The sequence below is a fragment of the Macrobrachium rosenbergii genome, chromosome 20 (assembly GCF_040412425.1).
Source record: "Macrobrachium rosenbergii isolate ZJJX-2024 chromosome 20, ASM4041242v1, whole genome shotgun sequence".
In the NCBI taxonomy this organism is placed as follows: domain Eukaryota; kingdom Metazoa; phylum Arthropoda; class Malacostraca; order Decapoda; family Palaemonidae; genus Macrobrachium; species Macrobrachium rosenbergii.
Genome location: NC_089760.1, coordinates 31,146,171 through 31,171,864, shown reverse-complemented (window position 1 = coordinate 31,171,864; position 25,694 = coordinate 31,146,171). Strand labels below are relative to the sequence as shown.

The window sequence follows — 25,694 nt, the reverse complement described above, 5'->3', positions numbered from 1 at the left end:
CACATTTGCTCAAATGATTTATTTGGAGACGTCCTCTGGCATGAGATGGAAAAAGGGTTAATCTTGCGTATCGTAAATACAATATTTCAGAATTTTTCTAATAGATTTTTTACACATTTACATAGAATGCAGTATATAAGATATTTTGTAATCTTTAATGAATCGGGTTAATAATAATAATAATAATAATAATAATAATAATAATAATAATAATAATAATAATAATAATAATAATAATAAACCGTTCGTCAACTTTGTAAACTTTTTGTAAACATTAACAGTTTCGAAAACATTTGATGTTTATCAAGGAGGCAGAACATGTCTTTTTTTTTTTTTTTTTTTATTAATTCTGGCTAGAATTATGACCCAGTAACTAGGGGTGCAATGGGACTAAGTTACAATTTGGTATAACAGAGACAAATAGCATCAAAGAACGCTGTCTTCAATACTAAAGTATTTTTCGATGTCTGTTTTTTATGTTGCCTTGCCATGAATGCTAGTGTGTCAAACAACCGTTCTTTTCCAGTATAACAGCAACTTCTGTTTCCAGTGCTTGCCACAAATTTTACATCTCTTATCTGTGTCTCACAAACATTGTTTTTTAATGGGTAGATGTCTCTCAGAGGGTACAGAGTATTAAAAGTTACACGAGAAAACGCTGCAGCAGCAGCAGCAGCACCACTTGTTTTTCTAAGGAATATTTTTATGCATACGAAACAATAGTTTTAAATCACTTGAAAGCTGAGCTTGTGGTCAGGTAGGGTACATATTTCGTGACGAATTTGGCTTTAAGATTTATTTGGGCCGTTTTGGCGATGAATGTTTTCCCTGTATCCATGACGCAGTCTTTAACATTTCGTCTACCGTTTTCAGGAATAACTCCCGATGATGATAATCTTTTATTCCTTCTGAATGGCGGTAAGAGCAGGTCAGTGACCCCTCCTCCCAGCGACCCTTCTTCATCCTCCACTCAAGACTCAAGGTTGCCAGACGCTGCCAAGCTCGAGGAGGAGGTATGTATTTGACAGTCGATAGGGACTGACGAAGTAAGGCCAGGAAAACCTTAAGTTAACTGCGGACATGAAGCAGGTGAAGCCAGGTGCAATGCAGGTGAAGAAAGACATGAACAGACTTCATGAGCGAAAGGAAGTGATTGAGTCCCTGGCAAAAAGTAACTTGAATCTGTGGACAGGCATGACTTAAAAAATACGGGGTTTTAAAATTTTTAGGTTTCAGTTACTCTTACCAGATTTTGAGGGGAGGGAATCCTTTTCATAGCCTTATTACTGTACAACAGATGACAGCATCCTGGGTGCTGTTGGTAATCGTTTGGAGATGTTGACTGGTCTGTCATAAATTTTAGCTCATGACTTACGATTTTTGGTTTAGGGAAAATCTAACAAACTCTTGACAGATGACATAAAACCTGTTGGTGATAATTATGAAGGAGGGACTTTGGAAAGGTAAGTAAAAGTTGTTATGGTGCAAAACATAAAAAAAAAACCTTTTCGTTTTTCAAAGTCCAAAACTCTATTTGAAGACTAATCACCTCACTGTGGCTGCTATTCCCTGTCAGTAAAGTTAATCTGGCCCTTCCTTGTTTTACTTTGATCTCTTGTCTTTCACAATAATCTGTTCGTCTCAGACTCTGACTTCCATTGCAGATTTTTTTTTCCGTGACCAGCCTTTACTTTTATTTGATGCATATTGAACCTAATTACCCACGTAATTAATATTTTACATATATCTATGGTAGAGCTCATATCCGGAGTTGGTTTTGTAGTATTGTGAAATATCCCGCATTTGTGGCATAAGTCGAATGTGTACTTGCCTACTGTAGAGTCTTATGCTAGAGACTACAGTATATGCCTTTATTAATCCCAGAAAACTAAGCACTGAGAAGTTTCTGATGAGATATAACTGATGCTGTAGTTTACAAGAGCAGTTCTCCTGTTTGCAAACATCTTGTATCAGAGACGACACGTACCACCATGAAACACAATAATTTTTTCTTAGGATTTCATGCTGGTTGTTATAAAGCCAGGTTCTGTTGTCGAGAGCCGCGGCTTTCCCCCCCTCTGATACAAAATGGTTCAAGAGGAGTAAATTATCATTTATTTTATTTCATTTTGTGTATTTGTGATGTGAACACCTTTCCAAAACACCCCCCAACATTTGCATCGGGGTCACGTCATGAATCTGAGACCACCCACTTGTGCCAAACATTTGTCTCTTCTCCAATCCCTGCATCTGCTTGCCTCCTGGAACAGCTGCGCCTCCTGAGTGGTAACCGCGAGGCCACGTTCCCAGAAACCATTCCCGAAGAGACTTCCAGCACGGAAGAGGAGCATGTGGTAGGTGGAATGACACACGTATGACGCTTTAGCTTCCGTACTTTGTCACTAGGTGGCAGTAGTGAATGGTAGTAGCTATGGTAAACCAGTGATTTATCATGAGTCATATACCTGTTGATATTAAAAAGATAGGGCAGCAGATGCACTCTGATAATGCTACGATGGATTATGGGAATATTTTATGAAAGATAACGTCTGCATGAAATGTTTTAATTTCTATTTTTAATTCGAATGTTTGTAATATATTAGAATAAAAGTTAAAGATACAGACAAATGAGAATGTAGCCTGTACTGGAAACTAACTGTTGTTTTTAATTCAACTTTTACCATGTATGGGTAGATCTTAGAATTACAAGTTATATTTATATTTCATTATTTTCAGATTAAGCATCTTGTTTGATGTTTTCAGTATTCATTTAACTTTCTTATCCTGTGACCTCTTTGTGTCATTTTGCCTTTGCACATTTGGAAAATACATCACTACAACAAATTTCTCCTAGACATTATCATGAGATGAGGACTCTGATGTATAAAAAAAATAATTGATTACAGTTAGGACACAACTGCGTTATTTTTTTAAATGTAGGCCAATACGTAGTTAATCAAATGTCTAAGTGCTGTCGGTAGCATGTCTTCAAAAAACTCAGTTTCTGAACATGCTTGCTGATAAAACTGAATGGTTTATTTTAAAAGTGAAGTATAAACAACCTGCTGGCAGTTGTACAGTAGGTTACCTAGAAAGAAGCCTCTTGTATTTTTACACTGCAAGTAACATAGAGAATATTGGAAAAATTAAGATTATATGGTTTACATGAATTCTGTTTGAGATTAAAGTAACCTAGACATTCCATTAAACTTATGCTGTATAACCTAGACATTCCATTAAATTTATGCTGAATAACCTAGACATTATGCTGTATAACCTAGACATTCCATTAAACTTATGCTGAATAACCTAGACATTCCATTAAACTTACGCTGTATCTGTTGACCGAACTATGAATTAGTCGCTTACTAAACTTTAAATAAGCAAATGAAATTATTCTTGCACGTTGAAGTTGGTTGTGGGGTATTTACCAGTCTTCATATTATGAAAAGGGCATAGGGATCACTTGCTTATAACTGTCGACTTTGAAGCAGCAATTTGTATCTTGTGCAGTTATGTTTCGAAAGTGAGCTACGAAGACCTCGCTTGTAAATCATTTGTATAAAACAGCATTTACAATCTCTAAATGTGGGCTGGCTATGGAAACCCCTGCTTACAGGTGTCCGGTAACACAGCATTTAAAATCTTTGTGAAAAGTAGGCCTTTATATTCTGAAGTTAATCTAAGAAGAACCTGCCAGTTACTTTAGAATCTTGGACAAAAAGTCACCTTGATACTTTTAAACTCGGTCAGGATGGATGTATACGCAACTGTAAGATCTACTGTAATATGAAAAGTCTTATACGAAAGTTGGCCTTTATACTCTCAAAGGAAATTAGCCTTTAAACTCTAAATGCAAGCAGAGCAAGCAACGACAAGCTTGTAACTACTATAAGTTAGGAAACATTTAGAATTTGCTTGTTTTCATTGAAGTTAAATCTCACTTGACATATCGCTTTCATCTAAGTTTTCTTTGTCGTTTGTTTGTTGTCGCTGTTGAGAAAATCGGCTGCAGTTAGCTCACTGAAACAGATTTGCGTTTCTAAGTTACATACTTTTAGAAGGTGAAGAGGCGGCGCAGTCGCCGCATGTTTCCACTAAGTGAATCAGTAAATGTATTGGTAACAGGAACATGAATTGTGCTCTTGTTTCAGGGAAATAGGAAACTGTCACATTTGTCTCAGAAAAAACGTAGCAGTGTTCTGCGTTTATATTTATGTATAACAGTCGCATTAGCTTAGAAGGGCAGTCCAACCCCATGGCCGTTGGCCAAAAGTGGCCCGTTTGATTTTGAAAGTGGCCCGCTAGAGAAAAATAAGTAAAAGTATATTTCTCTTTTTATATACATACATACATACATACATACATACATACATACATACATACATACATACACACAGGTGTCCCGCATGACTTTTTGTTTTTTCAAGAATGGCCCTCAGACTAAACAACTTGGACGGCCTTGGCTTAGATGGATAGATAACAAGATGATCTGTTTAAATAAACATGTAGCATTAAGTTAAATATGTAGCAAGCACATCTGTTTAAATACCAAGATAGCACTCACTTAGATATACACTTGTCTAATTTGTTGTATTTTTTTCCTTTTTTTATTCACTCCCTTGCTGTTATTGTTTCTGTAAGACTTGATAATTTCATCAAGTAACTTTTGACACAGCTGAATGGATGACAGGAGAACTTCCAAATTATGTGCTTAATCGTTGTTCAGAAGTAAATGCAAACTTTGCATCTAATGTTCTCGACTTATTCGTGTGTAGAATCCTTGTCACTCCCAGCTTTCGTGGAAAGATGTTACTCAGTGTTTTATTTGTCATTTTTTAGTTACAAGTAAGACTTTCCTCATATGATATGAAAAGAGTTTTATGCACCCAAGCCTTGATGTCAGAAGAGCAGATTGTGCCCATTTGTTATATGCCTCGTCTCTCTGTTTCAGTTGTCCCTGATCTGTCATCATTTTAGCTTTGAGTATCGTGAACTTTTTATTTTTCGACCGAGGAAAATATTCTCATTCAGTCTTAGCCAAAAGGGAAATATAATTGCATTAAAGATTATATATCCTTCATTAAAAATAAGTCAAAAGGGAAATATAATTACATTAAAGATTGTTTTCCCTCTATAGTTACATTAAAACTGAGTCAAAAGGGAAATATAATTACATTAAAGATTATATTTCCCTCTATAGTTACATTAAAAATGAGCCAGATGGAACCATAATTACAGTTAAGATTATATTTCCCTCTATTGTTACATTAAAAACGAGTCAAAAGGGAAATATAATTACATTAAAGATTATATATCCCTCTATAGTTACATTAAAAATGAGCCAAAAAGGGAAACATAATTACATTAAAGATTATATTTCCCTCTATAGTTACATTCAAAATGAGTCAAAATGGAAATATAATTACATTAAAGATTTTATTTAACTTTATAGTTACATTAAAAATTTGCGGTGACATTTTCATCCTTGTCATATTTAAAACGTTTGCCTTATTTTGAACTATGATTTTGTTATAGACATCATTCATAATTTCGAATTTTTGTCCTCGTTTTTATATTGATCACTTTCACTTGAGAACGAGTAATAAGGGGGTTATCGTAATCTCAGTCACTTGTGATTTATTTGTAGTTTTTCATCTACCTATCCCATTATTTATTTCGTTTGTTGATTCATTTGTTAATTTTCCATCTACCTGTCCCACGACTTTTTCGTTTGTTTTACTTTGGGCGAGTTGCTCTAGCCGTTTGGTTTTAGATAAATCTAGTTATGACAGCCTTAAAGGTACCAAATAGTTTTACAGGGTGCCCCACAAAAAAACAGGAAATTTGGTACAGTTTGAAGTTGATGTAACAGTAAACCCCACATACTAAAATCCATTACGTTGAGATCTGGACTTTTTGAGGGCCATTCATTAGGTTCAGTGAAGTCGTGAGTTTATGTTAGTTAACTTTTGTACTTCATTGATAAAGTAAAATACCTGGTAAAATACGTGTGTAAAATACATAATGTAAATCTAAAATTTCCTGTGTTTTTTTTTTTTTGTGGGGTACCCTGTAGTTGTAGTCTACGCTGCACTGTACTGATAACTACTTCTCTGTCCAGTAATCGTGTTGTGTTGTGACAGTTCCCTTAAGGTTTCATTTTGTGCTTCTCTCCTAAACCACTGGTAAAAGTTTTCATTAATTCTAATATCAGTTCCATCTGCTTTTGAAAACACCTCCTTCCCTACCACCTTCATGTTCTAATGCGTTTACATGTGCGAACTGAAAATAGATCTGTTCTAGTGCTCAAACACAAGTTACATTTTGTTCTTTAGGTACTCTGCTCATATGGTAACTCGACTCTTGATGTAAGAATTTTCTATATATCCAACTGACTTTACAAATAATTCCGTTCCAGACATATTTGCAATGCCAGTTTTTTTTGTTTTATATTAGAGCAATCAAAATCCGTCACTTTGGCGGTGGGTATCCCCAAGTAACTGTTTATTTCTTCCTCAGGCTTATTACTTTAGTTCTTGGTCATCCGTGGGCTAGTATTATCCTTCTAGTGTAACAGACAGTAATCCTAACTCATTTGAGGCTACCATCACTGTGTTTGTTTGGTTGTTTTAAATGAAAATGATTCATTTGTTTATACAAAGAAACTGGCGAGGCAGTAAGCACAAATCTCCCCTAAACATATGTTCCAGTTCCTTAATTGTCAGTATTAATGAGAAAAAATGTGCAGTATGAAAAATATGTGCATTACACGCAATTCATATGGCTAGGGCATTGCATGTTGGAAGTTCTATTAACTCACATAGAATTAGTAGCTACCTAAGCACCGGATCCATAAATAGTGTAGGTAGTTAAGCGGATATGACGTTGAAGATAATAGTAATATAAATCAAATCCAGTGACTGTTTCATAACCATGTCTCTGAGTTTGGAGCGCGAACTCAGTTCCTGATAATTTATGCAAAACACACGTAGCTCCTTGATTAACAAGTAGAGTCGAGGTAAAATGATGCATTTGCTTGCAAGAAAAAATTCCTGAAGTTAATACTGAGGGGCATGTTTTATGAACAAGGATCGAAAGTTGTGTGAAGCAAGGTACTTCTTGATGTCTCGCAATTGCAAAATTATAAATGCAATAAGTAAAGTATTCTATGGATCTGAGGAGTCTCTCCGTAGATCTTTCATTGGAAGTTTTGTATAAGAATGTAAGACTCGTTTCAGGACTGAAGGTCTTTCTTATTTAAGGTTCAAATGAATGAATTTACGGTTATAACGTCTTGTTTGGGCAGTCTCTGGCTTGAATTTACCGTTATGTTTCTCTAATTTTCCTCTGATACCTGCTAATCTCTTGATTTACTTTTTCATGTAAAGATGTACCACAGTTTTTTTTCTTTTTCTCTTATATAATCGTGTAAAGAAGTACCTTGCTGTCATACCAAGTACCTTCTAAAATGGTGATTTATATCCCTTCCCTCGAGGGAACACTAAAATGCAAACCAACCCTGATTGCATCTTTCTCTCTCCAAAGGTTATATTCAGACTTGGATCCTATCCTGACAACGACGGGCGAGAGTCTAGTGTATACAAGGTAGGAAATGATCCGTAGAGACAGTGTCGTCTTTTTTTATGTGTTTAGTGTCCATTGAAGCTCGATTCACTATATCTTTATACACCTCCAGTTTATGATGTATTATCTGTAATGTTTTTGGACGTGTGTGCCAACTGGACTTGACTTCTCGTGTGGATGGCTGTAGACCTGTTGACCTTGACTTAATCTGTGTGACCATCATAGTACGAGTGTTAGTGCCTTTTTTATCCATCTTGAACTTCGTAAGCAGTCAGACAGCAGATCTCGAGAGACTGTTATATATCTACAATGACCATTATGCTTATTCTTGCCTCAGATAAGCAATCTTTACAATATTTTCTTTATTGTGGAAAGTGAACATTTTTTTTTTGTCGTATTTTCTCACCATGAAACAGACAGCAAAGATAATTTCTCATTAGATTTCATCCCTCAGAAATCACTAAAGACCCTCCCGCTCTCTTGCTGAGTGAATGAGCAAAAGAAAAAAAATGTAAAATTCACTCAGATATTAAACGATGAAGAGTTCTTGGTCACTTACGACTAAGTATAGATGGAGAATTCACTGAAAACAGAAGACTAATTTTCACAGAGTCGTTAGCAACTGAGGTCCTTTCTGGGGGCTGGCTTCATTTAAGTTATGTAAGACACTCACTGTGCAGCTAATTTGTCCTGTTTAATCTCAGTGACTAACAAAATGAAATACTGTGATGTGGTGAGTAGAATACAAGTGACTGTTTTGTCATAGGGTGTAATGTTTGCCCCACTGAGAATGGCTCCAAAGGAATGGATGAAAAGAATAAACCCTCCTTTGTTAAGTAAAAAGGCGAGAACCATAATAGTGCACCATTGCTTAATATAACTGAAAAGGTATATAAAAGTCTTTTGACCGAAGAAGGAAAACAGCGTTGCAGAAGGCTTGACGAGGGGGTAGAGCTGTACGACGGGTGTGTTGACAGAGAAAGTCGACAGTAAAGAGATGTATCTGTGTCGTACATGACTCGAGAGATAGCATCAAGAAGCAGTGCAGAGCAGGTTGAGGATATCTAATACTGACGGCACTGTAGTTTGTTAAGAGTAGTAAGAAATTTTTATGATGGAAGTGAAGCCTGCAAGGGGTTATAACATCCAAGGCTGGTTCAATAAAAGTTGAATGATTAGGAAAGCTGGGGAGGGAAAGAGCAGGTGATGTAAAGTTTGTGGATGTTGTTTACAGATGAGCCAGATTTATCAGTGACAGCAAAGAGACGGCGTGTAGATTGTAAAGGAGGGTTTAGAAAGTTAGAGAATGTTGAAAGGCAGTGTTTCCATGTTGCGGGGAATTAAGGTTGTTGGACGTGAATGAAAGAAACGAGGCGCAAGCTGTACAGGATACGCTGGTTAACGGTCGTTAAGGAGAGATGATATACAGAGATATGGTTAATAAAAGGTAAACAAGATAGCGTACAGTATATGGATAGGTGTGTTTTGAGATGATCAGGTCAGTTAAAGAAGATGGGAGAGAATATCTTGGTAAAACTGGTGCCCAAATTGGATATCTTGGGGAACAGGGTAGGAAAGTGAGACGTAAAAAGTTTTGGATTAATGGAAAGTGAGCCCCAAAAAGGCCTGGATTAATGGAAAGTGAGAACCAAAAAGGTCTGGATTAATGGAAAATGAGACTCAAAAAGGACTGGATTAATGGAAAGTGAGACCCAAAAAGATCTGGATCAGTGGAAAGTGAGACGTAAAAAGTTTTGGATCAATGGAAAGTGAGACCCAAAAAGGTCTGGATTAATGGAAAGAGACCCAAAAAGGACTGGATTAACGGAAAGTGAGACCCAAAAAGGTCTAGATTAATGGAACATCAGAAGTCTTACAACGAAAACGTCTTTATATTTAGAAAGCTCAAGAATCCATGCACGGTTGCTATTGCAGTAAGAAAAGTATCCACTTACTAACAAACCAAATTGGTTCGATATTCCCGAAAGACATGAAAATGAAATGATAGTAAGAAAAGAAAGAAAAGTTGCGGAAGTGATGCAGCGAAACTCGGGTAAAATTATTTCTCCAGTAGATGAAAAATAGGCCTAGTCTGTGGCATTTCGTTTAGCCTACCGTTTTGTACAGGGAGGAGCTGTTACGGAGGCAACGCCTTCGCCCAAGATCCTAACGGAGTACCTACGATCCAGGCGCCAGCCGACCGAGTCCTGGAATGAGATCATACTGGAATAGCAGTTGTTTGGAAGTGCTAGTCTCTTTATTTGCATAATTTGTTAATAGGAGCTAGTTGCGAAAATATCGTTGTGAAATCTAATTTTGGAAATGGCAATGAAAAATAAGATTTAGGCGAAACTCTAAGTACTGGAACCATGAGGTCATGGACCGCTGAAAGGAAATTGAGATTACAAAAATGTTTTAAAGGTGTAACAGGAGGAAAACCTCACAGATGCACTATCAAACAATTGTTAGGAGAGGGTCGAGCGTAAGATGAAAGAAAGAGAATGTGAACCGAGGTACAGTAAAAGGAATGAAAGGGGTTACAGCTAGGGGCTGAAGAGACGTTGCAAAGAACCTCAAGTAATACCTACAGTACTCCGCGTGAGGTGCACTGACGGCACTAACCACTTACGGGAGAAATCTAAGTTTAAATATCTCTAGCTTTCACTTATTTGGCTATAATTATCAAGGAATTTTGTTATGAGAGCTATAATTATTAAGGAATTTGGTTATGAGAACTATAGTTATTAAGGAATTTGGTTATGAGAGCTATAATTATTAAGGAATTTGGTTATGAGAGCTATAATTATTAAGGAATTTGGTTGCGAGAGCTGTAATTATTAAGGAATTTGGTAACGAGAGCTGTAATTATTAAGGAATTCGGTTATGAGAGCTGTAATTATTAAGGAATTTGGTTGTGAGAGCTGTAATTATTCAGGAATTTGGTTATGAGAGCTGTAATTATTAAGGAATTTGGTTATGAGAGCTATAACTATTAAGGAATTTGGTTACGAGAGCTATAACTATTAAGGAATTTGGTTATGAGAGCTGTAATTATTAAGGAATTCGGTTATGAGAGCTATAACTATTAAGGAATTTGGTTTTGAGAGCTATACCTATTAAGGAATTTGGTTATGAGAGCTGTAATTATTAAGGAATTTGGTTATGAGAGCTATAACTATTAAGGAATTTGGTTATGAGAGCTATAACTATTAAGGAATTTGGTTTTGAGAGCTATAACTATGAAGGAATTTGGTTATGAGAGCTATAAATATTAAGAAATTCGGTTATGAGAGCTATAATAATAAAGGAATTTGGTTATGAGAGCTATAACTATTAAGGAATTCGTTTATGAGAGCTATAATTATTGAGGAATTTGGTTATGACAACTGTAATTATTAAGGAATTTGGTTATGAGAGCTATAATTATTAAGGAGTTTCGCTTCCGTGATAAACGCTCCTCACAAAGATCATTCTTCCAGTTCACAAGGGAATATTGGATAAAAAAAGGGCTTTTATCTCCTCTGATGGAAATTTTCTTTGGCATGAATTTCTGTGTCCATTTTTCTGCCTCAGTTTTCCTACATGTCATTCTTTGAGCTCATGCAGGAAAATCTTTAAGAAAAAGAAGTGAAATTAACTTACTGCAGTCAAACGCAGCTTTAATTTTCAATTTCTTGATTCTTAATTTATCCCTCATATTTCAACAGCAATTATTGATTTTTAGCAATTTTGTAGTCTTTGCTGCTTTTCATAATTTTACGCAATTTAACTTTCAGAGGGTCAAGGAAATAAAATACTGGAAAAGAAGAAAATGGTTAATATATGTACAAATATTATTTAGGCAATTATTGTGTATCTTCGAGTTTGTGTTTGTGTTTTTTGTACTTAAGTTTCACCGTATAAAATTGAGAGGACAATATTAATTATTCAAGGATAAAAGGCTTTGAATTGGAAAGACAGATCACATGCTTAAAACAGTAAAAAATAAAATCACGACAGTATTACATTATCATAATCATCTAATTTAGATTAAAGCATTACTACGTAATTTAAAACTTTAAAACGTACATTAAGTAAAAAAAATCTACGAAATGGTTCTACTCAAAATTGCACAAATAGATTCAACTGCCAAAAAAAAAAAAAAAAGTTACTGCGAACCTTTGACACCACGATCCTACTCAATGTCCTACAGGCCGAACACCCTTCGTCGCTCCTCGGGCCGCCCACCGTCGAAGTGAGCGACACCTCGATCCCCACCCAGCCTCCCTCGGTGGCAGCTTCGACTCCCACGGACTCGCACACGCCTAGGCTCAACGACATCAACGCTTCCAACAAGACCAGGTCAGTCAGGTTTGGGCAGAGATGCGCTTCTTAGAGTCGTCTTCTTCTTCAGTATTATAGACGGAGGTGGGGGTTGGTTTGTTTGAGATATATATATATATATATATATATATATATATATATATATATATATATATATATATATATATATATATATATATATATATATATATATATAATATATATATGCTTCTTAGAACAGATTTTTTCAGTAATATAAGTGAGGAGATGGGGAAGTGTGTCAGGGATGCTGTCTGTTGAAAGATACTTTGACCTTATGTCTTTCATGATTGTGACTGTCTTTGTAATAAGGAACTATGAATATACTTACAGTTTATTGAGGTTATTAATATATTCTCTTTACCTGTGACAAATGAATTTATTTTAGCGCTTTATACAGATTCTGTGACAACTGAAATCTGTTATAGCAGTGTACAGATTTTTTTTTTTTACCAGTGACATTTGGGACCCATTGCAGCACTGTACTGTAGCAAAATAATCATCACCCATTTTTCTGAGAAATATGGCTCTATAATTGCAGAATATAACTGTAAAAAAGATCATAGGTGTCACATGATGAAAATCAGTTTTTCTTTTTTGTAGAAAAATTAGTTTTTTTTTTCTATTTTGCAGCGTATCGAACGCCGGCGCAAAGCCGAGTTCACTAACCGACCCAACTTTGGCGACGTTTCTGGACGTGGCCGTTTTGCGCTGCCTTTTCGTCCCCCAGTGGATGGAAGAAGGAGTCTACTGGGCTCTGAATTTTATATACAGGAGGTATATCATGTTTTAGCGACGCTTGTTTTTTTGTTTTGTTTCTGTTATTCTGTTCTCAGGTAAATCACTGAGAGAGCTACACTCACCACAGTTAACTATAAAGCTTGGGTAAAAATTTTTTCAGTTAATGACAACCTGTATTTATGACAGGGCTGAATAATTTTCCAGATTTTTAAAAGTGAATTACGTTTAATTGTAGAATTTTTGTTTAGTGAGAATCAGTGTCTTTCAATTTTGAAGTAAAGAAAATATTATTTTGCTCTTGTGTTGTTTGTGAAAAGAAAAAAAAATTGAGCTGTAAATTGCATAATCTCTATTGGGTTGTGAACAATGGGAAATGATTTTTAGCATAACCGACTGTTTACGTCAATATTATATTCAGCAGTTTTCTTGTAGAAAACGTTCAAGCCGAGGAAAAAATGACATGATTATAGAAATCGATTGACAGATGGAATACTGTCAGCGTCTGTGCCCAAAATTGTTAATAACCGAGTCAATAAAAATGAACAGCAATACTGACTTAATAACCCTGTGGTGACTGTAGGCTCGCCGCATTCAAAGGTGCTGTGACTAAATCGTAGAGAGATAGATCTCCATTCTGTTTACTATAGAGTCGAATAGCAGATGGTCATCAACAGATTTAAACTTGCCAAAAAGAGAAATATGAGCTCATTGACATAAGTCCCCCTGAAGTTAAACTTTTTTTGGAGAACCTTCTGTCAGTAAAACCAATCTGTTTTAACTACTTAGTGTTTGAATAAGCTTTCCCACGGCCATCCAGAAGTGCATGAGATGGATAAAATGTTGATCACTTAAATACCCCTTCTAAGTAACCGCCTTCTTTCAGACACCCTTGGCTATATACCACCTCAGTAGGGTTGAATATCTTCTCTGTGTGTGCTCGGCTAAGGTTTCTCTAGACACTTCTTTTCTTGGGTCATCTCTGTGAGAACTGATGCATCCTAATATTAGACATATTTGAATAATTGTTCAGTATCTGTTTCAGACAGCATAAACTGAGAGATCACAAGATCAGTTGTCAACACAAGTCAGAAGTGATCTGTAAACATTGATTCCCTATTGCTGATTTATTGATGTTTGTAGTAGGATTTCCAGTAAGCCCTTTGGAAGTCTTTCCTTATGAAGTATGCAACGATATTCAAGGATCTTCTATTCTAAAATTTAATGTGTTGATTAATTCTGTGAAGTGAAAAATTTAATTTTCTCCTTAATTCTCAATTACCTCTTTCCATATTTTGACGAAACTGACCTTAGCTGAGCTTTAATTTGGCAGAATAACTGTATGGTATACTTTGTAGCTTAAGCGCCTCTCTTGAGTATATAATCGTTTCTGTTTTGTCTTCTAAGCAAACCTTGAATTGGAAGTGTTAATCGCTGTCATCAGTCCACTAATCCACCTTTGTTTTTCCGGTTTTTTTGCATGGATATTGAACTATGCAATACTATTATATTTGTGAACAATTTTCAGATGAATTATTTTTCAATGGTTCCTGTTCATGAAGTTTTAAGGAATTTTATGGATTTATATATGTGTATATATAATTTTTTCTATTTTTCCATGGTTCATTTTGCAATGGATTCACGCAAGTGAATTATAACGAACCATCTTTCTTTGTATCTTTATTTTCTTTTAACAAATAGATTATATTTAACCTTCCCATAATTCTGTAATGATTAATTCTCAATTTTAAACTAATTTTGCAAAGAACAACCTCCCCCAAAGTAAAAAAAAAAAAAAAAGAAAAAGCAAAAAAATAAAAAAAAATAAAGGTTTGTGCCGAAGGTGAGGTGGATCCTGGTAGGTTTTAAAAAGGTGTTCGTAACTATATACCAGAAGCTATTAGCATTAACCTTGCTTTCCTTGATTAAGTCCAAACCAGCGATTTCTTAAGTAAAAGTAGAATCTGACAATACTTCTCTTCCTTCTCCCCCCCTCCCCTCCGCCCCAACCCCCCAATTCCCCTCCCCCCCTCACTCCTCACTTCTCTAGAGCGCAAAGGTGAGAGTTACGAGTGATTGTTGCTTTTTTAAATTATATATACATTCTCTTAATCTCCTTGTGGATGAATTTCTCTTTCTCTCTCCCTCTCTCTCTCTCTCCATCTATCTCTCTCTCTCCTTTATTTAGTGAGATGCGCAGAGTGCGTTCGTACGTTTAGTTTGCCGTTATATTCGAGTATTATACAGAGTTAGTTGTGCTCGTCTTTCCCTAAAGTTGAAAATGTTCGTTTACCTCGGCATTCAAGTCAGAAATTCCCATTTGTCTTTGTATGTCCAGTCAGTAAAATGCACTTTAAGTGACAATCCATTGAATGGATTCTTTCGTCTGGTCGTCTGGAGCGTGGAATTACAAAGGGAATTAAAAACCATTGAATGAATTCTTTCGTCTGTTCATCTGGAACGTGGAATTACAAAGGGAATTTAAAACCATTGAATGGATTCTTTCTTCTGTTCATCTGGAACGTGGGATTACAAAGGGAATTTAAAACCATTGAATGGATTCTTTCTTCTGTTCATCTGGAACGTGGGATTACAAAGGGGATTTAAAACCATTGAAAGGATTCTTTTGTCAGTTCATCTGGACCACGGAATTACAAAGGGAATTAAAAACCATTGAATGGATTCTTTCGTCTGTTCATCTGGACCGCGGAATTACAAAGGGAATTAAAACTCTTGGGATAATATTCAGGTCCATGTGATTTGCAAAAGTACCAGATGACTTGAAGTTAAGTCTGTAAAGAATATTTCTGGGAAGGTCTGTCTACATGATTAGCGAATTCTAATCATACAGGGAAATTTAGTAATAATAATACGCCATATTACACTTGAATTTGCTAGAGAAGCATTATATTAAACAGTTCTAAAGTAGATGAAACTGAAATCTTCTACGTATAAAATATGCCATACATTAAGCGCAAACAATTTCACAGTAATATTGCTAATATTTAAGTTATATTGTTAACTTGAGAGATATAAGAAATATGTTATTCTTGTATCGTTTTATCTTAGCGGCAACAACAGCCATCAGACAACATTAAATCAAAGTCCGGGAATAGAAAGCGCACTCATCATTAGTTACTTTCGATTGAATGAGCTGGCCTTATGCCAGCACAGACTCTTGCTCATGAGGATCTTATCATACCAGCCGGCGGGAAGTAGATGAAAAAAAGCACCCATCACTTTGACTTGTATTTCTATTTTCCTGCTTGATTTCAGTTACCCTTTTAACGTAGGTCCCTTTAGCCTAAAATTTTTTCTTAGGACTAGAATTAGCTGTGATGAAGTACTATAGAATCCCGGCATCCCTAGAAGTAGTCTGGTGATACTTCCTCCTATTTTTTTCCCCCTCTAGGATATTGTGTCCCCGAATCCCACCCCCGCCCTTCGTAGAGGGAGTCATATTTATTTCCAAATCCCTTCAGTTCAGAGTAGTTTACTGTAGATGTTTCTGAATGACCTTCCATGGATACTTTTAAGGCCGTTCATGCATTCATTGATTTCATTTTCCCATTCGTTCGCTACAAACGCCTTTTGCCCTTTCTTTAGTGCATTAGCTATAAGAATAAACAATCTTCGCTTATTCCTTATTTTGATTGTTTTTACTTTAAACGATGATAAGATTCAAAGAGATCTATGAGACAGTGGATAAGTAACGTAATTTCTCTTTTAAATGGGTGGTGGGAGGTATTAACTAAAAGTTCGTGAAGAACATAATGAATGATTTGACAAGTAGGGCAAGTTAGGCGTTTGAAGTTTCTCCTCCTAACATTTATACAGATGTTTCCACGCCCTTATAATGAGAGAACTGGCAAACCACACAGTCTTGGATACTTGTCAAGAGTCAGTGCTGAAAGTAACTGTAAAGTCTGTGCAGTGAGCACAAGCGTCGGCAGAAAGCACTTTAGTGTTAGTTTTTGTAGAGCACACGAATTAAAACGTAAACATTATCAGATACGCACAGGCAAATGTTTTTACCGTCTTAATTCGCTGTTTGAGTCTCTCCTTGCTATTTAGGTATTGGTATAGATTTTTAAAGTCACTGTAACAAACGATTGTACATATATTAATCACTTTGTGATTATGTGACACCAGTTGAATGCTGTGCATCTAAGAAAGAATATCTTCGGTTGCTTTTGGTAGAATATTGGATATTAATTTCATTTTTTAAAACTTAAAATAGGAAAACCTTTACGTAGTTCTGTGGTAGTACCAGGACCACCACAAACCCTTAGTTAGAGGATTTGTGAAAGAATTTAGTCTTCGGTATCCAAATGAAAAGTGAGTTTCCAGTTCTCTGATTTTGTGGACACTGAGAATTGGTTTTAGTGTTCATGGTAGTAGTCATCACAATGATTCACCTGCAGATAATGCTTAGGATAGAATGCGATATGTTTTGACTTTTTGCATCTCAACAAAAAAGTATTTAGCATTTGCGATGAGGCTTAGAAACAAAAGCTATCTTAAATAGTTCTAGATAAAGTTTGCACACTTAAAAAACACCAACTTGGCATTTTTCTCTGCCCTTGTGGTGTTGATCCTGCAGCTCATGTATATAGATTCATTTGCCTTCAATGAAGTAAAATGTTTAGCCTTCATACCAAGTGAAATTAAGAGCACTAAATAATCTGAAGTGATTATATTGATACTTTTCACATGCTTAAGAAAACCACTCATTGTTGTTTTTCATATTTGCAATTGTTGTGGAATAAAGTTCATTCACTGCTTTTTTTCCCAAATGAATTAACTTTTCCCCTTTGATGGTGGGTCAGGCTTCAGGACATTGGAGAGGAGACTGGGCACACCATACCCCCTCGAAGACGAAGCAATTCTCTCCCAATACCCAAGATACACGTTTCTCTCCACTGTGACCCCGCAGAAGAGAGGAAGGCGAAGGAGGTTACTGAACAAAGCGACCAGTCTTCGTCGGACAATTATATCAGCGGTAAGGATTGCTAATGGGATTCAAGTGTTGACCACATCACAAGGAAGGGTCATAGGTTCATATCACGTTAATGTGGTAACTGCCATATCGGGCCTTAGGACTAAAATGCTGTCTCACGTCAATTAATTTGTCATAATTAAAAGTAAACGTTGTTTTTTGGCCTTATCAACTGAGCGATGGTTGTATTAAGTGGCAAAGTCTTTGGATGAGTACTTTTCCTTCAAGTGGTAACTATTTCAGTGGGAATTATACTTTTCCTACAAGTAGTATCTATTTCAGTGGGAATTATTATACTTTTCCTTCAAGCAGTAACTATTTCAGTGGAAATATAATTTTCCTTCAAGTAGTAACTATTTCAGTGGGAATTATTATACTTTTCCTGCAAGTAGTAACTATTTCAGTGGAAATTATTATAATTTTCCTTCAAGTAGTAACTATTTCAGTGGAAATGATCATACATTGGTGTGTATATGATAGATGAAATGTTAAAGGTCACTGGTGGACATCCTACACCAGTCAGTTGCCAAGAATGCAAGTCGTAATAGTTATATAAATCTTTGAGTGGCAACTGTATCAGTGCCAAGGATTCTGGATAAGTATCGTATCTTAGTGGAGTACAAACTATAAAAATGGAAGATTCTAGGTAAGTATCTTGTATCATTTGATGGTAAATTTTTAAGTAGCAAAATGTACAGAACGTATCTCATGTCAGTGTAAAGACTGTCACTAGATATTTGAAGCCAGCCCTGTTATGACGAAATCATCCTGTGAGTCTGGAGAAAACTACGTGGATGGTACCCTAGTGTCACATGAGTTTTGAGTATAAGATCGCTAAGGAACTTTGAAGGCCTTATGTCAGTTAAGTGATAACTACTTGTGCAAACAGAACCATAACTCATTGAGAGTTTTGAAAGGTATATATGGTGCTGTACATTTGTCAAAGGTGAAAGTATTATGCCCTCAGTACTCAAATATGAAAAAAATATTATTTTGTAGTTCTGTTTATTAAACCATTCTGATTCCTAATTTAAAAACTGAAATTTTATTTTGTAGTTCTGTTTATTAAACCATTCTGATTCCCAATTTAAAAACTGTATGTTATAAATGGTGTTGTATTTGTATATGACTGTTGATAAATTAGATGCTGTCAGATAACTGACAGTGACAAATTGTTAGTATGTGTATATGTGAGGGTGTGTAGCCTAGAAGTTTCAACTTTGTGTCCCTCCCTGTTGCTATGGTTGATGGCAGCCACTTCCCTCTACAAAGGTACGTGAAATGAAAAAGGAAGATGTTTAAAATAATTCGGTTTTTTGCAGTTGAAGAATGACTGTAGAGTCAATGCAAAATATGATAGTCAACTGAACCCTAGGTAGCAAACCACGAAAAAATAACAACATAAATGAATTATTTATGAATGGTAGATTGTACAGTAGAGCTAAAGTGGCACACAAGGTTGAATATTTTCCATTTACTAGAGACGTTTGTTCCTTCATGGAAAAGTAGTATTAGAGAAAAAAGCCTGTTAATACCAACTCTCAGATGTGCTTTAATTTCGTTTTGGCTTAATTTCAAGGGAATGATTAACCATGCGCGTAGTCCTTTTATCCTTTTTGGCTAACATGTATGAGCCGTTGTTTTACCCATTAGTTTTCATCAAGTATAACCTTTAAAAAGCTAAGATGTGTCGTTATGTAGATACTAATGATAACTTGCATGTCACTATTGCCAGATTAAGCAGGTATAATGGTCGTACATTTGCATAATGAAGTATGTGTTCATAAACCATGCTGTTCACCAAATCCCATTTTATACCGCAAGAATCCGAAACGTCTTCTCGAAGTGGCCAGAATTCGAGTGACATAAGCTTGAGGAAGTCCCTCCTGCTGCTGTTGTCTCACCAGACACCCTCTGAAAGCTCCAACGAAAGTACCACGACCACACCCGAGAAGAAGATGCACCACTTCAAGTTCTTCCCCCCGAAGGGCAGCATGGTCTCTATCAGGGACTTTTTCTTCAAGGATAAAAAGGGTGACTTGTGGACTCCTTTGAGGACTGTCACGCTAGTTACATTTTGGCTTCCTTCCTGCACAGAAGACCAAGGCTGTGTTGTATGCGGACCAGGCACAAGAAAATGCTCACAACCCCTTGGGCCAGCAGCCAGATTTGTTTTTTTTTTCTTATTGCACCTAGCTTATTGATGGTGTTACCCGTCACGTTTATTAATGTTCTTCCTGCAAACACTGTAGAATAATTTGTTGTTCACTGATGGACTTACAATAACGCCATGTTTTATGTAAATTTTTTTAAAAAATTCAGTTTATTGTGGTAAGTGTTCCATATCAGTCCCTCTTGTAAAGGTGCCTTGCTTTCCATTTTTTTTTTGTTATGTATCCTTCCAGACATGCTTCTTGAATGTGATAAAAGCAAGTTCGGAAAAGAAATGACATCATAGCAAAAAATAAATTTCATATTACAGGAAGGTTAAACAGTCCATATAAAATTAAGTCCTACAATAAACATATTCTTGTGAGAATACAGCTCATCCTCGAAATTAATATCTTGTTTAAAAAAAAAGATATAGCCTGATGCAACCACGGTTTCTTTGTTCACATGCTTTGCCCTTTAATTTTTATAAACCGTATTTACTTTACAGACAACACTATCCATTTTTCTCTCTCAGTCACATTTAACATCCACACTTCACTTCCATAATGGAGACTGGGCTCAACAACTTTATGCATTTGATTTTTAGATGTCTTGACCAATCTTTGTTATAACGTTTTGTCTTCTCCATTCATTGTCCAATACTGTATTTTTCTGACTTTCTGTTGCATCTTTCTGACCTTCAGTTGCTTTTATTACCCTTCGCTCCTACTTCCTCCTCGTATAAATACAAATCTTTTCACTGGCCTTTGTAACCTCTCTGCACTATCATCAATTAGCAAGTATCACCACTTTCACACTCATTCTCATGTTTTTGCCGTTTCCTGAATCTCCATACTGACACTTGTTCTAGTATAGAATAATTGTGAATATTGCTCTTTTGAAACCACACACCAACAATCAAACCACATTCGCAACACATTTCCACAGGATTCTTGCCATTCTGATGCATTTTAGGCACAGCAAACCTGCCATCTACTCCATATTTTCAGTAAGCATCATTTCTCCATTCTAACTCTTCTTGAAAATTTTCGTTCGTGTTCACTTGTTTATTTAGCTAAACTTCTAGGGTAACCATCCCCATTTTTTTTTTTACATTTCCTTGTTACACCAAATGGCAGATCATACCTTCTGGCATCTCTGCGGCACACAAGACAGTCACTGTCATGCCTGGTCTCTTACATGTTGCATTTCATGCATTCCTGTTTATGCCAGACTCACACATATTCCAGTCCCAAGGCTTTAAATCTTGTTCTTTTTTGTGCACTTGCAAAGCCCATACCCTCAACCATTTGGTTGTAATAGCATACTGAAATGGGTGATTACTGGTGGCCTTCCAGAAGAGGCTTATCTGCAATTTAGAACAAAGGTTCATCCCCAGGCAATCTCTAACTTTTCCATTGGCTTTACTGTTCATGGGCCATTTTTGTATTGAGTGTTCCAAGTCATCTGCACTTACTCAGGCACTGATGTCCTTGTGTTACCTATTATTACCACTGTGATACCTGTCAGTCATGGATGGTAAATTGACATGACATCCTCACATGCAGTTTATATGATGTACACCGGTAAGGGCAGTCAGAAATGACTGGGCCCTTTGAATGCTTTGTAGTAGAACCTGCTATTACAGAAGACAGTATAAATGAATGAATATAGGTCGTAGCACTGGATTCTATGTCATTTTACATTCTGTTGGCACTAGCACTATGATTTTTGGGAATGAAAATGAAACTGTATGTTCTCTAAATAACTAGGTTTGCTAGAACTAAGAGGATTGTAATAAATTTTTAGAATATAAAAAATGAAAAAGTTGATTACACATTATATATGTACAGTTGACCCCTGGTATTCGCAGGGGATGCTTACCACTAACCCCTGTGAATAGCTCAAATCTGCGATTACTTAAAACCTCTCTATAGACGCTTGTAACTGCCTATTTTGATAGTTCAAAAAAACCAAAGTACCTTCTAAAAATGCTTGTTTTAATAGTTTTGTCAGAAAAAAGTTAATTTAGTAAAAAAATGATATGAAAATAGTAATTTGTGAATATTTCTCTATGAAAACCGCGAATATGTGAATTTTCCGTGAATACTGTGTATAATATCCACAGAGGAATCTGCAAATAGGTGAAGCCGCGAATCCAGAACCGCAAATAGGTGGGGTCCACTGTATACACATATAGATATGCATATATATATATATTATATACATATGTATATATACACATTTATATATATATAATATATATATATATATATATATATATATATATATATATATATATATATATATATATATATATATATATATAAACACAATAAGCTTAACAAAAATTTTTCATGATCATATTACTAGATTGTAATCTAGATTCCATATATCATTGTGTGGCACATGATGGTGTTTACTTGTATTGAATGTCTTAAAAGGTGGGTATTTATTCTTATTACATGCTTGTTCTCACCTGTATGTTGAGCAAGAATGTTGCTGTTTGCTGAAGTCGTGGTTTTATTCACGTAACAGAAAAAACCACGGCTGGCTGATGATAAGGTAGATGTCGAATTACCTGTTTGTTTAAGATAAACCTTGGCAACCAGAGGTTATCCTTTTCTCATAAATAACAAGCAGTTACTGACAGGAATGTTGGTCCTGAACGTTCCAATTCTCTGTTTTCAGACCACTTCTGCCCGAGGAGGGAAGGCCTCAGCACCCAGGGTGGTAGCACCAGGAAGAAGCTGAAACTCAACGAGCTGCGGGCGTTCGTGGAGACGAAGCTACGGTCCTGCTCGGAAAAGGCGCTCGAGAAGATAGGTCACGAAGATTCGAGGAGGTCGTCAGTCTCGGATGATCAAGTAATACGTCCGTCGTCCATTGCTGAAATGTTTAAATACTGTAAATATAAATAAAAATGTGCATGAAAATACACATAAAAGAAAGTAGTTGACACAATCTAAGAAGGTACATCACCTTATCTTTTAGCAGGACGGGGACAGGGGTGATTTCGGGGGCAGTTCCTGGGGTGTCGAGGGTGAGCAGAGATCACGCCCGCACTCCGCCCTTGACCACTTCGCGGAGGATCGCCCACCGCCTTGCATTCCATCTCCCAGACTTCCTTCTTCAGGACTGGTGAAAGGCAAGAGTATGCCTTCTTTAAGGTAAGACAACTCTTAGCCAGTAGGTAAGATGATCTTTCGAAGGGACTTGCTTGGTCGTAATTATGTTCTCTGGTAATAGGCAGCCCTTGAAAAGGGCCTGTGTCTCAAGATACTGTAATTCTCGAAAAAGTCTCTTTTTTTTCTGCCGATGTTTCTTGTTAGTCGGCCAATAGCTCTGTAGAAGGACTTTTTTTCCTACATACAACTCGAAAAGGGCCTCTGTATAACAAAAAAACTCTGATAAAGGGATTTTGTTTGCAGACAGCTCTTGAAAAGAGTCTCAGTCTGCAGTTAGCCTTTGACTGAAGATAGCTTTCGGAAAAAGGCTCTGGTGAAAAGGTCTTTGTTTACAGATAACTATGGAAAGAGGGCCTTTGCTAGTAGATGGGTTTTAAAGATAGACCTTTGTCTGCAGATAGCTCTTCAAAAATGGCAGCCTGCAGGCAGCTCTTAATCAAATGACCTGTATCTGCAGATATAACAAAGAAATAATATTAAACTAAAAGATAGTTTAGTTTTAGGGACTTTTCCGGAATTCTTTTTAGTAGAAGTAAACTAGACAGGGGTATGATATTAGCAGTCGAATTGTTAATGAGGTAGCTAGAAAGTCATCAGCTTTTTCAGTATCTCTCTTTCCCCATGTAATGTTAAAGGTCATTAACTCACTGTAGTCACTTCGTCCCGTTCAGAATTGAGTACCATTTTTCTTTGTTTTGTTCAGCTTGTGGGCTCAGAGAATATAAGGTTACGAATCTTATTGTCCTTCTTATTAAGGAAAGGTAACACATTATTGTAGTTTTTCATGATAGTGTCCTTTAACATTGTATGTCTCAACAATATATAGGATTACATAAACTATAATATTCATATCAAGCTTAGGACTGCCATTGCAGTGTCTCTGAGAAAAAAGCTTATATGCTCATACCCTGATATTACTCCTTGCTAGATTAGCTGCTATTAAGGAAGAGAATTCTATAGTTCACATTAAGATACAAAATGATAGGGTTAATTGAAATGCAAGTTGAGATTTCAGTGTCGAAGTGTAAAGTGCCATTTAAGTGTAAAGTTGTACAGTGAGTTTAAGTGTTAAATTGCTCTTTTTTATCTCAAGCATTCGAGTCATCTGTTTATTTTTTTATACTGTTTGTGTTTAAAAAAATCATATTGCCTTCGAAGGCGTTCTTTTTTTATTCCCTCTATGTTTTATACAAACAGGCTTGATTGTGTTCTAACTGTATGTGTTGAAATATCGGACCGTTTCAGTGTTCTGGCAATGGATATTTCTGTATCATTGTGTCTCCCCCTTTTATTCTCTCTTCCTCTCTTCGATGTGAGTCTGTGATTTCTCCCGACTTCTTTATGTGTCCCTTTTTTATCATTCCTTCTCTCACTTCCGTCTTCTTGTTCTCTCCCCCTTGGCGACCTTACAGCAGCCTAACTGACGAGCTGCCTAGCTTAGGGTAAGTGCCGACAGCCTCTCATTCTATGCATCTCCCTCGAAATAAACAAAAAGAATCAGTCGCAATTCGAGCGAAGATTTGAGTAGCGAACGCCCAGCAGTCACCCCTTCCAGGGTCTCTCGTTTTCTATACAGTCTCGTTTTCTTTAGTTTGTACAGCGGTGACTATCTTGTTATTTGGTCCCGACAGGTGTCATGCCTGTCGATATTAGCATTCACTTTTTAAAGGTGTTCGGGGTACTATACGTCTTTAGACTCGCATATCATTATGTCAGTAGTGAATTTCGTAACACAAATAATGTGGATTCATTAACATGCGAGACTAAAGACATGTTTGACATATTTCCTCATAGTTATTTTTAATCTTAAACTCAGAATAAGACTGACTGTAAAGAAACCGAGCACCCTTCAGTTCTGGGCACTAAAACGAAGCTATTGAAATTGAGCTCGAATTCAAAAAAGTATGTCTTTCTGAACTAGTAATTTTTTTCTTTTTTTTTCGCAAAATATTTTTAGAGTGACCAAGAGGGAATAGCTTCTAGTTCTAGTCCGAAGCTTCTTTCCATAGATATTATTTTAATTTTGTTTTAGCAGTGCCCTTGAGAAAGAAATTTTTTTACTGTCGTTATTTTACCGAAGTGTTATTGGCTTTTAGCGCAAGTTTTTAGATTTTTTTTAAAGGTGCTGAATAGAAAAGATTTTATTGATTTTATTTTATTAATTTTTTAGTTCCCTTACGGAGACTTTTGCATACTAGTGCGTGAAATTTTTTTTTTTGTATCATACTGACTGATGATGAATAAAAAAACACTGAACATTCCAGTTAAGATATTAAAAAGAGCCCTGAATTTCCTAGATGATCTTTTTCTCTTTTCTATTTCTGTTTTCTTTCCTTTTTCAAGTCCGCGCCGCTTACTCAAGCTATCCTATAAATCTTGTTTAGAAATGATTTTCACGACTTTCTGTTTTCTTAAGAGTGCTTGCTTGCATGCTTTCAATAACGAATGCATCTTGAAATACAATGCTTGATTTTAATTAATGGCATGACGACAGACGCTTTTTTTCCGATTTCTGCTAATTGCTTTGCAAGGAAGCAAATTGATGCTTTGCGCTGCTGTTCGTGCGCTTATCGGTTGAGACGAAGCTAGAGGGCGTATGTTGGTGTTGTGTCTGCATGATTTTGTAAGCACCTTTGACATTAAATCAATTGTAGTTTTGGTTAAGTTTATTAAAACTTAAGTGGAATCTT

General features: G+C 36.2%; 1 protein-coding gene across 8 annotated transcripts in view; it reads left to right on the top strand.

The window, feature by feature from the left end:
• Positions 1–25,694, top strand: part of unc80 (unc80, NALCN channel complex subunit) — a 152,833-nt gene that overhangs the window by 44,200 nt on the left and 82,939 nt on the right. For 6 of the 8 annotated variants that reach the window (XM_067122355.1, XM_067122353.1, XM_067122354.1 and 3 more), the window contains 9 exons: positions 874–1,013; positions 2,271–2,354; positions 7,549–7,608; positions 11,780–11,928; positions 12,562–12,705; positions 17,496–17,668; positions 22,508–22,683; positions 22,814–22,986; positions 24,417–24,446. In XM_067122355.1, the coding sequence (XP_066978456.1) occupies positions 874–1,013; positions 2,271–2,354; positions 7,549–7,608; positions 11,780–11,928; positions 12,562–12,705; positions 17,496–17,668; positions 22,508–22,683; positions 22,814–22,986; positions 24,417–24,446 (1,129 nt within the window). The remainder of the gene's footprint in view (positions 1–873; positions 1,014–2,270; positions 2,355–7,548; positions 7,609–11,779; positions 11,929–12,561; positions 12,706–17,495; positions 17,669–22,507; positions 22,684–22,813; positions 22,987–24,416; positions 24,447–25,694) is intronic. The other 2 variants (XM_067122356.1, XM_067122358.1) reach the window with 1 other exon arrangement.